This window comes from Meriones unguiculatus, chromosome 4 (genome assembly GCF_030254825.1).
Source record: "Meriones unguiculatus strain TT.TT164.6M chromosome 4, Bangor_MerUng_6.1, whole genome shotgun sequence".
NCBI lineage: Eukaryota > Metazoa > Chordata > Mammalia > Rodentia > Muridae > Meriones > Meriones unguiculatus.
This window is the reverse complement of record NC_083352.1, coordinates 112,843,463-112,857,069: the sequence shown is the minus strand read 5'-3', so window position 1 is coordinate 112,857,069 and position 13,607 is coordinate 112,843,463. Positions and strand designations below refer to the sequence as shown.

Here is a 13,607-nt window from a genome sequence, read left to right as displayed (position 1 = left end):
CTGGGAGACTGCTCCAGCTTTGGCCAGATGAAGGCACGGGGAAGCCTCTGGAGTGTTATTGTTCACTCTCAGGATAACTCAACAGGAAAGACAGTTTAAACAGGGAACACTGATTGCTAAGACTGCCCAAGGCCTGATGAGCAACAACACCACGGGCAGGGGTCTTCTGCCCACACCCCATCTACCTTACCTCTTCACTCCCTCCCCCATCTCACCTCTTCACTCCCTCTCCCTCACTCATCCAAGGTGCGTTTGGTGAACCAGCCATGGCCGCCAGCATGACCTTGGCAACCATCAACCCAACCCTGCCTTCCATGCACATGCTGACCATTACCCACCAAGCCCTGACCTCCTCAAACCCTCCATATTAGTGAACCATCCAGCCATCTACCCAGCCACCAGCAAACCTGATGCTCAGACCCCACCTCATCATCTATCAAACAAACTTGTGCCCGCCTCCGAAGTCTAACTTCCTGTCTCAGCACCTATTCCTGGCCCCAACTCCCCAACCCACACTCTAGCCAACCACCTCCCAACCTCTCACCACCCCCCCATACCCCTATCCATTCCCATGCCTCTTTTTACCTCCAGCCTTGGCCGCACCCTCACCTACTCCTTCCCTCATCCTAGGCTCAACAAATTCCTCATCCCTTACCATCCTTTCCAACCTCCCTCTTCTATCCCCTCCCAACTTCACTCAGTCACCCCCAGGCGAAGGCAGTCCCTCATCCATTCGCTCAGCCCCTCCCTCCTTCATTGAAGCATCTCAGGATGCTGGTGAACTTCCACAACCGTCTAGAGCTAGGCTGTCTGATGCAGTGTTCCAGAACACAAGGAAAACATGACAGGGGCCTGCTGGAGCCTAAAGCTAATTCATGAAGCACTTCAAAGGCTGGATGTTAAAACACATATGGCAAAACACCTCCTTATGACCTCTCAAAACTTAGTTATAGTTACATATAATATAATAGATATAACATGTGAGTGTCTTTAGTTGAATTCACCACTAAAATCCAGTTCACCTGTTTATTTTCCTTTAATGTGATTGCTAAATAAAAAAATTAACATATGCAGCTGATGCTATGCATTGATTTAGAATATCTCCCTGATTACTCAGAAGAAAAAGCAAAGCCCTGAGAGGAAAATGACAAGCCTGAGGTGTCACCTGGAGAAAGGGGCATTCAGCACTGGCCTGCCCCAGCAGGTCACCATCAGCAGCCAGGCCCAGCCCCGGCAGCTCACCTGGATTTCCGCTTGCAGTAGACAAGCAGGTTGTCAAAGAGAAAGAACGCTCTCTCCTGGATGTTGCCTGCAGAGATCTTCAGCAGAGTGCCCTGAAGGAGGAGCTGGGTGCAGATGTCGGTGAGGTTAGAGCCCTGGGGAGGCAACGGAGGGCAGGAATGAGCAGCCAAGAACACACTTGCCTTAGTTTCTTTCCTTGCTGCACAGGAAGAACACCCTGATGAAAGCAACTCAAAGGAGAAAGGGTTGATTTCAGCTTCATAGATTGAGGTTACTGTCCATCATGCAGGGCAGTCATGGAGCAGGAGCTGGAAGCCGCTGGTCGCATTCTATCCACAATCAGGAAGCAGAGAGCCAACAGTGTGTGGCTGCTGTTTAGCTCTCTTTCCCCATCTGCACAGTCCAAGATCCCAACCAGGGACCAGTCCTGACAAAGCTCTGATGGAACTTCCCACATCAACCAGTCTAAGACAACCCTTAGAGGCATGCCCAGATCTAAATAATCCTTCCTGGATATACTTGGAGGCTAGCAGATAGACCTGTCTCCTAGGTGATTCTAGACCCTGTCAAACTGACAATACCAACCGATCAGGCACCCTTTCCTCCACACCTGTAAACTCCCTCTCGGCCTCCACCGGCAAATCTCTCAGCTCATAGAGAGGCGACACAATTGATGGACGGCTGTGTGGGCTAGCGCCATCAGTGGACCACCGTGTTCCTTTGCAGGAGACACTTAGGGAGCAGGGGGCTGACATAACAATACATGTGGCTAAGAGCAGGCAGGCCCAGGGGGTCAGCCTCTAGTCCTGTGGAGGTTGGGTTTTGCTTGGGTGTCCTGCTGTCTGTCTTTCCCTGTGTTCTATTTGCAATCTGGCTCGTGAAGCCTGCCCCACAAGATCAGCCCTTCTGTGACTTCCAGCACCTAAAGACCTTCCCCAGAGCTACAGTAGGGGCTCAACAGATGCCATTTGGGCACGTTAGGGCAGGACTATGATTGTGCTGGATCCAGCAGAGGCTGTGGGTACAGAGAGGAACAGCCTCAGGCATCACCAAGGGCTGTGGGACGAGTGCCACATGTCGGGACGGCTAACGTAAAGTGTGCACTGAGCAGCCGTAGCTCTGGAGTAGAGAATCAGGAAAGGTGTTAGAAAGGAGGACAGACAGGCAATCCTTGGAGCCAGGGCCTAGTGAGTCTGTTCAGAGTCCTGGGAGGGCAGGGGCAGGCCAGCCACACAGATCCCAAGAGCTGAGGAGAAGGAGCTGGATGGAATCATGGCAAGCTCAGAGCACCCACTGGGGTAGCCCGGATCCTTACTCCCCTCAGTTCCTCTTGGGGAAGTGAGTTTCGCAGACACTGGCTGCCTGACCAATGAAGTACTTTAGCACCAAGCATGGTCCAAGTAACCAAATCACGCCAAGGAGCAAGTGAAGTGTCAGTCCCTTGAAGACAGTTCCTCTCCCCTCTCCTCCCTCCCTTATCTCCTTCCACAAGTGAGAGACGAGCATCCATGGTTGGGCAGGGGTTCTGGTGGTACACAGGCTCAAGGCACACTTACAGGGAAACAAGCCTGTACATCCTCATCTGCACTGCCCATAAGTGGCGATGTGAGCCCCTTGGAGTCACACATACACACACACACACACACACACACACACACTCACAAACACACACACACACCCAGCCCCATAACAGCCAGTACATGCATGCCAGTGTGTGCCTAGAGGATGCACGGAGCTCAGGACAGTGGCCTGTGACTCAGTGGGGAGGCAGGCCACATGGTCCATGCTTCAGGCCCCATGAGCCGGCCCTACAGACAAAGGAGCCAGATGCCAGGTTGGCTGCCTTACCAGCCACCTTGCCTGCTGGACACACCAACCTACCAATGAGGGTGAGGACCAGTGGCTGGAACCTCCTTGCCCAAGAAGCGGGAGGGAGGGAGGAGGGCTCTGCTGCCGCTGCCACAGTAAACCAGGCCCTCCTGGGGAAGCCCCTCCCCCACACGGATGGGAGCCTTTTCTCTCCCACCTTCCAATTTGATTGAGGCCGAACCTCAGTGCCCATCCCAACGTTCATCTGCAAGGCAGTCTGGGAACTAGGGCTCTCCGGGGGAAGGGGGGTGGAAACGGCCAGTAAAGGAGCATACACGGGACATGTCACCCCCTATTCTCTGAACAAAGCCCCAGTCTTCTCTGCAGCTGGGTCCTCAATCCAGGGTGGGGGAGTACAAGAAAAGAATATTAAATCCCAGACATCCGGGGCTACCCAGGGCCAGGCAGGGTGGTGGGGAAGGGGTCCAGACAGCGCCGTCTGTCCCAGAACCTTTCATCTCCGTTCTTAATCTCTCGCTCCGGCTGAGCTGGCCTTTCCTATTTGTTGTATTTTTCCTTCTGTTGTCTTTGTGTAGACACACAGAAAACTTTCAATAGTGTAAGGAAGAGCTGTGAGGATTAAGAAAGTCAGCTGGTTCCAGGCTAGAGATGGTTCAGTGGGTAAGAAGGCTTGCTGCCCAGCCTGATGACCTGAGTTCAATGGCCAGATCCCACACAATGGAAGGAAAGAGTGGACTCCCACAAGCTGTCCTGTGACCTCTACACACATGCTGTGGCACACTGTAATCACACACACACACGTATACACACACAAGTAAGTGTGATAAAGAAAGTCAGTTACATACACTCTGGAGCTATCTCCCCACTAACAATCCAGAGGGCAGTAAAGCAACACCTACCGATGCAGGTAAAGAAGAGGGTCAGAGAAGTTAAAAACAGGTGCCCAAAGTCACCTACCTAGCGAGGATGTGTCAAACCAGAACGCTGACTTGGGTGGTGTGAAAGGTCATTACTGTCAACCTGACAGGGTCGAGAATCACCCTCTAGACTTCTGGCTGTGAGGAAGTTTCTAGGGTATGTTTAGTGAGGTGGGAAGATCGACCTTAAATGTGGGTAGTATCATTGCCTGAGCTGGCACCCAAACCGAGTAGGAAGAAAAGGGGAGCTCTGTCATTTCTGCCTACTTCCTGCGGATGTGACATGACTGGCTGGGTAAAGCTCCTGCACCTTCCAACTGTGAGCCAAAACAACTGTGAGCCAGAACAAAGCCTTCCTCCCGTCCGTGGTTTTTGTCAGGAATTTTGTCACAGTTAACAGGAAGATAAGTTATAAAGACAGATATATAAACATTGCCCTTGATGCTGGCCTAAGAAACAAAAAGGCCTCTGGGCAGCAGGTAGGCGAGGGGAGTGTGGCCCATAGTGACAGGGGGCCACTGTCACTGTCATAGTGAAATGGGAGTTTCAATGGCAGCTACTGTGTTATCCATTTTTCTACAAAAAACTGAAACCTGGGATTTTATGTTTCATTGAAAATCAACTATGAAAGTTGTAGGCAAGCACAGGGCAAGCCAGAAAGGCACCAGGCTTTCAATTGAGGGTCCAGCCTCGTCAACCCAGGGCCCTCCTGGAGCCTGACCACATACCTCCCAACCCTCGATGTGAGACTGCAGCTGCTCCAGGGCCTCCAGCTTCTCCATCTGCCTCTTGGTCTCATTGATGTTGGAGCAAACAGTCTTCATGGCCTGCAGGGCGCTCTGGACTGCGGGGTGGTCAGGGTGCTTGCCGGGGGTCCTCTTGGCCAGCTCCTAGTGTGGGAAAAGAGAGTAATTTAGTCCAGGTAGGCCCTGGCCAGAGGTGGAGGCATGACGAACCAGTGTGCCCAGGGGCTGGGGAGCAAAGCTCACATCTGCCGGCTCATTCGTGTGTGTGTCGATCTTCACAGTGAGCTAACTAAATTTGGGCTCACCTAGAAGATACATCTCTGGGTGTCTATGAGGGTGTTTCTGGAAAGGATTACCAGGGTAGGCCAGCCCAAAATATGGGCGGTGCCACCCCACAGGCTGGGCTTCCAGACTGAAAAAATGGGAGAATGAGAACTGAGCTCCAGCATTCACTTCTGTCACTACAGACCGGAAGAGACCAGCTACGCCTATCCCTGCTCCTCGTGGACCGTACTCTAAAACTATGAACTGTAATAATCCCATCTTCCCTTATGTTGATTTGTCAGATATTTCATTCCATTGACAAGAAAGGTAACTACGACATTCACTTGTTCACTCACTCATTCATTAATTCGTCCCATGGGTATCACACGAATGTCCTTGAAGTTAGAGTCAACATACGAGAAAACGGACAAGAACACCTTGCCTGGGGGTATCACGGCCTAATACAAAAGATAAGAGACCAAAAAGGCTAAGAAAAAAGTCAAGTCTCTATTACACCGGGTGGCAGGAAGAAACACTGGGGAGATTGGAGCAGACATCCGCTGATGAGCTTCCAACAGGGAAGGTCCGGGACACGCTGAGGGGACGACACGGCAGAAAGTGGAAGGAGCAGGTGCAAAGGGTGTGAGGTAGGACACGAGGAATGTCAGGTGACTGGGGTGAAGGGAGCACGAGGGGATCAAAAGACAGAACAAAAAAATGGGCAGGTCACAGAGGTGGCCACAGGCACAGTGTCTGCCCAGCTTTCTTACTGAAATAGTGGGGGGGGAATGCCTCTGGGGGCTCATGAGTGACTCAGCGGTAACCATGTGCCTTACGGGCTCAAGGCTCACCCTGCATTCAGACCCCAGGACTGAGAGATAAATAAACAACAGGCCTCTCTCTCAGAGGTCACAGGACAGAGGGCATAAAGCATCCGGCCAGTTCTTGGCCCATGACCGAGCTGCCAGCAGCTGACCCTTGTCTCAGACATACGTAGTGACATTATCAAGGCAGGACAGTGTTTTCTAAAGACATGGCCTCAGGTAGACCGGGCAAGCCTCAAAATCTCTATGTTGTTGAAGAACCTTAAATTCATGATCCTGCTTCTCCATCCCGAGAGCTGGGATTAAAGTAGTGTGCCATCATGCTCAGTTTACGCAGTGCTAAGGGAGGAAGCCAGGGCTCCCTGCATGCTGGGCGAGCATTCTACCAACTGACCTTTCGGCTGATGTCAACCAAAAGATTCCAGCCACTCACTAGGTTGGGTTAAGACAGGTGTGGAGGAGAGGTAAGGGCCAGCAGCGGTGGTGACGGTGCTGAGGTGGCAGTACCAAGGCAAGGCCCTGACCTTCCTCGGTCACGGCATTAGGATAGCATCAGAGGAGCTTCCTAAACCAGACACTGGGCTCTGCCACCACGCACTTCTCAGTTCCCTGTATTCACAGTCAAAGAACCCTGCCTCTGAGGCACTGGGTACCAGGTTGGCTCTGCTCACTAACTGGATGGGCCCAGGCCAGTCCCTCCTCAGCCTCAGACTGGATAGGCTTGAGAGACAGGCCCCATGGGGATTGTCTAACAGAGGAAACTGTGGCGGCCAAAGCCATCGGGGAGGACAGGCTGGGATCTGAACTCGGGCCACCAGCTTGCCCGCAGACAGGACATCAAGGGACCAACCAGGAACCAGCTGCACTTTGGTCAGGCCGGCCAAGTCCCAGGAGGCCAGCAGCTTGTTCACAGACAGTGGCTGTCTCCTTACGCTTTGCAGCCTGAGCTAGAAGTGCAGCGACTCCTCAGAGGGGTCTCCTTACGGGCAGCCGATTGCCCAGCACTCAGACCAAAGGAGAAACGCTCAGTTCCCTTTCCCAGCTCACTGCCCCTATCTCTATTTCTGCCTTGAGGTCAGCAATGAAGGTGAGAAGAGAAACTAAGCATAAAAGCCAGGCTGCAAGGGGAACTGCAGACTGTGGTGTCTCGGGTCACAGGGGAGTGCTGGCTGCACTCCATCAAGTTCCAAGAACCAGAGCCACCCCTGCCCCCGAGCCTCTGCATGGGCCGCTTCCTCCAGGAACTCTACTCAGGCCCTAGTGTGGCAGCGTCACACTGTGTAGGAGCCAGCCAGGAGGGCCGAAGAGAGCTGAGCAGTGGGAGAGAAACCCACAAGTGTTGTCTGTTCACTCTCAGCCTCCCTGCTCGCTCCCACGGAAAGGAAGGAAGCCTTCCGAACAACGGCGCAGGGCAGCCGAGCAGCATCAAATCAGGCCACTTCCTCTACCACACTGAAAACCATCCCAGTGTGCTGAACTTCAGATGGAAGAAGCAAGACGGCTCAATGGAGAGAAGAGAACAGAGGAAGCGAGCCCTTGTCGCCTGGGACGGGCAATGTGATCTCAGACACACTCGCACGGAAAGCAACCTCACGAGGGTGACACACTCAACTCCGTCACCTTCAAAGCTATCATGTGTCCCCAAGGACAATGTCCAGGAGGTGGGAAGAAGGGTCAGTGGAGCCGCTTCCAAACTAGACAAAGAAACACAACCAAACAGCAAAAAGGCAATCCAGGGCTAGGGACGCGGCTTAGATGGTAAAGCATAAGGACCTGAGCTCGGATCCCCAGGGCCCGCCTAAGATTCCTGGCATGGTGGTGTACACCTATAACCCAGAAACGGTGAGATGGGAGGTGGAGACAGGTGGATCCCTGGAAGCTTGCCATCTAGCCTGGCCTACGTGACGAAGACCGAAGAGAGACGTGTCTCAAACAAAAGATGGAAGCTACCTGATAACAGACACCCAGGGTAGCCTTTTCACCTCCGTATTTTCACCTTGCGTGCACAGGCGTGCACGCATGCACACGTGCACACCTGAAAGTAATGAATGACAAGGCTCAACTACCTGTAACTCCAGCTCCCAGGAATATGGCCCCTCTGGCAACCACACTCACATGCACACACAAAGGCAAAAATAAAGTTAATTCTTTAGAAGTAAAACAGGTCAAGAGGGCCAGTGAGATGGCTCAGACATAGGAAGCTGCTTCCACACCCAGCCACCGGTGTTTGGTCCCTGGGACCTATGACCTATGTGGTAAAAGGTGAGAATTCCCTGCCCGATTCCGAACTCAGCTGAATTCGGCAGGTTCCAAGGAGACAGATTCCCATTCTGAAAACCCGGGACCTGCATACAATGTGACACAGCTGTGTGAACTTACAGGGCCCAAAGAGGCATTTCTGAAAGGAACTGTTTGCATCTTGGAAAGGCTATGACAAAAGAAAAAGTCACTGGGCCTCGCTGGAGTTTAGAAGGTCAAGTGGCCAGATGCAGGAAACGGCGGCTGAGGGGGTAATTACATCCTTATGATTGCCAAAGTTTTCCATGAGAAAGCGGTCTGCCTTAGAAAGGAGCGAGCACCGAATCACTAGAGGTGTCAATAAGAGACCCGGGTCTCATGTACATCACGCTGCTACTCAAACAGCTTCCCAGACCTGCTGCCAGGAGATGGATGCAGCCCACTTCCACCCTTCTCTGCTGTGTGACCTTAACAAGTCAACTGACCCCTCTGAGGTAGAACCTGCTCACAGTGAAACCAGGTAATGACCCCTGCTGAGCCACCAACACCTGCAGAAGTGAATGTAAGCTGCCTGACAAAGTGAGTGCAGTGTTTATCGCTGTTACCATCTTCTCCATGGTAACGGCAACTCATTTACTGCTGTCTCTATACAGTAAGAAGAACAAGGGTTGTTCCTGTGGGGATCATGCGACAGCAGCAGCTAGGAGCACTGGCTGTGCACCCAGCACTGTAACCGGCATAACCAAGGATTTCCATCCCAATGGAGAAACTGAGGCATGGTCAGCAGGACCTCTAGTCTAAGACCACAGACAGGAAGTGGGAGCTCTGGTTACAGGTCTCCTGCTATTCTGCTCTTACAAAAAGTGTTCGGAAGAGGCTGGCCCTGGGTGAGGGAGGGTAGTGGGCCACCACACAAGCCAGGCTGCAGCCCTCCCCGGCATCCGTTCCAGCCCGTGTGGTTTCACAAGTGGCCTGGGGTTCCTGGAAGAGAGGAAATAGGGCATAGGGCCTGGGCGTCTGCAAGCCACCTCACACCTCTACCCCTTGCAATCACTTGTACCAAGATGGTGCCCACAGGTAACCACTCTGAGCAACTCCATCCTGTCTCTGAAGTAGGGGTGGTCCTTCCACAGTATACAACCCAGCACACAAGCTTCTGACACCAGACCCAGCCAGGCAACAAGCAAAGATGGTACCCAATTTCTCGCTTGCTCGGTCTCCCTGGAGCTCAGCAAAGACTTATGGAAAAGCATGAAGAGGAACAATGGGGAACAGACAAGCCGTCCAGGCCCACCATTCCTGACCCTCTCCTGAGTCATGCGTCCAGGAGAGGCCACTGCAGCCAGGCTCTCACCAAAGCCTGAGTCTGCCAGCCTCCAGCAGGGAAGCAAGGGCTTTGGCCAGGACTCAGGCTGGGAGGACGAGAGGGATAAGCCCTCTTTTTCCTGAGGATGTGAGCCTGAGGCTGCTGGTGCAGGAGCGGGAGCCACCTGAGCGAAGGGCCCACTGAGGTGAAAACTTCAGGAAGGAACAGCGGGAGACACTGGCCCAGCGATGCCTTGCCACAGTCCCAGAGAACACTGTGGCTAAAGCCAGCCCTGCTGGGAGTCCTGGCTGTTTTCCACCCTTCTGAAAAAGCAACTTTTAAGTTACGTTTTCAAAGTGCAGAGGTGGCTAATGACATAAAACGATAACTTAGGTGGCTTTCAGTCGCTAGTGAGATGGAGCCATCAAATCATAGCATGAAGACAAAGCTCTGGCAGATGCCTGAAAGCTGACACAAGGCTAGGAAGCCATGCCACCATCTCCACAGAAAAGAAAAGGGGACCAACCACAAGCTAGACCAAACACAGCAACGCCTCCACTTTCTGGGGCAGGGTGTCGATCAGGCCTTCCTAAGCAAGCTCTGCTCACAGAGACCTCTGCACCTAGCTCAGAGGGCACAGCCCACTCCCAACAGTGCAGTTCTGAGGTCCCCTCCAGTAATGCTGAGGAGAACAGCGGGGTGCAAGTGAAGAGCATCTAAGGTTACAGTGGTTTGAATGATTATGGTTCCCACTTGGCTTGAATGCTTAGTCACTAGGGAGTGGAACTGTTTGGGAAGGATTGGGAGGTATGTTCTGGCTGGAGGAGGTATGTCATGGCGGCGGGGGGGCAGGGGTTGAGTTTTCAAAGGCCACTATAGTCTCTCTCTTCCTTCTCCTCCTCCTCCCCACCCCCAGTTAAATGTTTTCCTTTATAAGTTGCCTTGGTCATGGTGTCTGCTCACAGCACTAGAACTGTGACTAAGACAAAGGGGGTTCCTCAAAGAAAAGGAGAAGCTGAGAAAATGGCTCAGTTACAAAGGTGAGGATCTAAGCGTGGATCCTCACACTTAATAAAAACAATCAGAGCCAGCGTGACGGTGCACGCTTTTATTCCCAGCCCTTGGGAGGCAGAGGCACCCAGAAGTATGAGTTTGAGGCCAGCTGGGTCTACAAAATAAAAATGGAGATCAGTAGATGAAGACATTAGACACTGACCTCTGACCTCCATGCACATGCATATGAACACAAACATGTACACACTCAGACTAACAAGTACATAACAACACACACACACCCCACAAAAAAGGAGGGGGAGAAAACAAGAAGTGAAAAACTTCAAGAACTTGAAAAGATGCCCACCACAGCAGAGAAAGCCTTGACACAAACAAACTATATGCAAACTCCATGCAAATTATTTTGAGCAATTTTGCCCCCGTGCGGATCCAGGGACCCAGGCCTCCAAGGCGAGCAAAGAGACAGAAATAATGATATTGGCAGACCTGCAGCTCCTGGGCCCACCGGTGCAGGAGCGAGGGGTGCCGATTGTTCAGGTTCAGTGCTAGCAGTCAGCTCAGGGCGGACACACAGCTGACCCTACCCAGCATCCTCTCAAGCCAGCGTCCAGTCAGCACAGCTGTGTCTTTGCCTGTGCTAGCCCAGGCCTCCACCTGATAGTGACCACTGATGGAGTGCAGGGTGGCTACCCCTTAGCAGGACCAGCTGTGCCAACGACGATGCTGCCCTAACTCATTTTGGGGGCTGCTATATTTGTGCCCAGATCTGCAGCACATGGGCAGGAGAACTCCACAACCCTCTAGATGCTACCAGTGAGAGCCTTGGAGAGCCAGCCTCCCAAGGAAGCCACTACAACGGTGACACCCCAGGCTCTACAAAGACGGTGCTCCACAGACAGCAGGAAAACTGCCAGACACTGGCAACACTCCCTCAGACAGCTGCAAGAGCAAAGGGGGGAGCAGGAAACAAGGGGGGCTGACCCCAACACCAGCATGAGAGCATCCTAGAGAGAGATGGGAAGAAACAACAGCAAGGGGATGAACAGAAGACAAAGACAGGGCAGGCCCCAGTTGAGGAAGGAGGGTGGAGAGTTCAAGGCCAACCTAGTCAACTTTGCTGAGACCATGTCTCAAAATAAAAGGGGGTCGGATGTAGATCAATGATCAGGTGCTTACCTAGCATATGGAAGGACCTGGGTTCAGTCCCCAGGAAAAACAGAAAGGCAGAGAGACAGGCAGGCAGGCAGGCAGAGAGACAGACAGAGTTCACATCAATACACACAAGAAGCAGAGCAACTGAGCTAGGGTAATCCCATCAGATCAGACTGTACACATGGCCATTCTAGTGCTTCTTGATGCTTCTGAAATCTAAAATCAAAGACAGCTCAACTGTAAGAGGCTGAAACAGGGGTCAAAGCAAGTGTTTCAGCAGGCTGAAGCAGACCTGTGTCGATCCAAATAGCTCGTGTTAACTGAAGGATTCCAGGGGCCCCTCCACTCGGTCTCTTTCTACCCTCTTTACAATACCTATAATTAACACACTACCAACACTAGGAAACTAAGGTGCAGTGCTTTGGGCACACCTCAAAGAGGTATCCAGCAGGAGCTGGGTAGGGGGAAAAAATCCCACAGCAGCCTCCTGCCCGGGTGCGACAGCGGCACACACAGGTGTTAGCGCAAGTCCCCCACGCACTGTCCAATCCACACAGCAGAGCAGGGCGGCAAGCATCATTCGCGCTGGAGAAACAAACGCAGGCAGCAAGCTCCGGCCACACAGCCGGAAGAGGGCAGGAGCAGAAGGACACAGGACTCTGGAAAGGGTGATCTGGGCGAGCCCCAGGGAAGACAAGGAATGAGAACACAGGAAGATGTTTTCAGTGTAGGAGGGACAGGAGCTAAGGCAGACAGCAGAGGCTGAAGGTGAAGGCAAGAAACCCCACTGGAGCTCGGGCGGCCTCAGCAGAGGCAGAGGGCAGGATCAGCAAACAGCCAGCCCTGGGCAGGCTCTGTGGTGGAACCAACAGGGCTTCTTCACCAACTGGAGTGGAGGGAGGGAGAACAGGGGGCATAGAGGACCCACGGTTTGGCCTGAGAAAACCATGTGAAGTGGCTGGTTACTGGAATGGAGACAGGAGGCAGGCTAAGAAGGAAGCCATTCTGGGGATGAGGAGAGCCAGCAGGCAGGGAGTCGGAGGGGTGTTAAGAGCTGTAGACAGTCACGGCAGTGTCACTCCTACATGTCCACCAGCCGATTAATGGACAATAAGGCACAGCCCAGCTTATAGGGGAGTACAACTCAGTCATGAAAAGGGAATGAAATATGAACCCAGGCCACAATGTGAAGTGCATGATGCCAAGTGAAAAAAGCCAGACATGCAGGGATAAGATCCTTGTAGACTCCCAAGAGCCTTGTAGACCCAGCGAGCTCTGGGAGACTCCAGGCCCAGGTTGGCGTCTACTGCTCCAGCTGTTGATCCAAGGCTGTATCAGCAGCCAGGACAGGGCGGAGCCACAGAAAAAGCCAGGTGCCATCCACAATCAAAAGGACCAGTATCAGTCAGACTCCCATTAGGGACCTGCTTACTAAGTATCAAGGAGTCACCCCAACTCTGAATCATCTCCCTGGAAACATTGATGGAAAACTCAATAAAGTTTGAAAATGCCAACTGTCTATCCTGAGCCCAGGCTCAAGAGCCAAAATAGAATGTTCCGGCTATTCTTAGGCAGTGTTCAAGTTCAGCTTCTGGGGCTGTTCCCAAAAGGCTTTCACTCTTGCCTATTCCTCCCCCACCCCAGGCTCCCCAAGCCTGCAGCCTCCTGTACCACTGGGAATTCAGTGTGGGGAACAAGGAGGCCCATAGAACAGAGGACATCTGTGGGGGAGTGTTTGCATGGCTGAGGGGACAGGCTGGGCTTGGAGTCAGCTGCTGTGCTCCCGGGGTCATCTTTTAGAATGCCCTGGAAACTGTGAGCAAAGAAGGGCCCCCCAAAGAGGGTATAAAAGGCCCTCAGCCCCTTGCCGATACAAATGTTCCAGTGGCAGGCGCCAAGGCAGGGACACTGAACAGTTGTCTGTCGGGGAGCATGCATGTCCCCACAGGAATCTCAGGCCCTGCTGGCTGGGCCCCAGCGGTCTCCAGGCTCCTGATACACACAGCTGGAGAGGGAGGAGAGAGCAGCAGTGAGCACAGCTGTTGAACGGACAAGGCCAGATCACCACTACTTC

The 13,607-nt window shown here is 52.9% G+C and overlaps 1 protein-coding gene across 1 annotated transcript in view; it reads right to left on the bottom strand.

Moving 5' to 3' along the window:
* The window catches only part of Prex1 (phosphatidylinositol-3,4,5-trisphosphate dependent Rac exchange factor 1), a 147,727-nt gene that overhangs the window by 50,072 nt on the left and 84,048 nt on the right, over positions 1-13,607 (bottom strand). Inside the window, exons 6-7 of the mRNA XM_021637937.2 lie at positions 4,718-4,879; positions 1,243-1,376 (exon numbers count right to left, since the gene is read on the bottom strand). Of these exons, the coding sequence (XP_021493612.1) occupies positions 1,243-1,376; positions 4,718-4,879 (296 nt within the window). The remainder of the gene's footprint in view (positions 1-1,242; positions 1,377-4,717; positions 4,880-13,607) is intronic.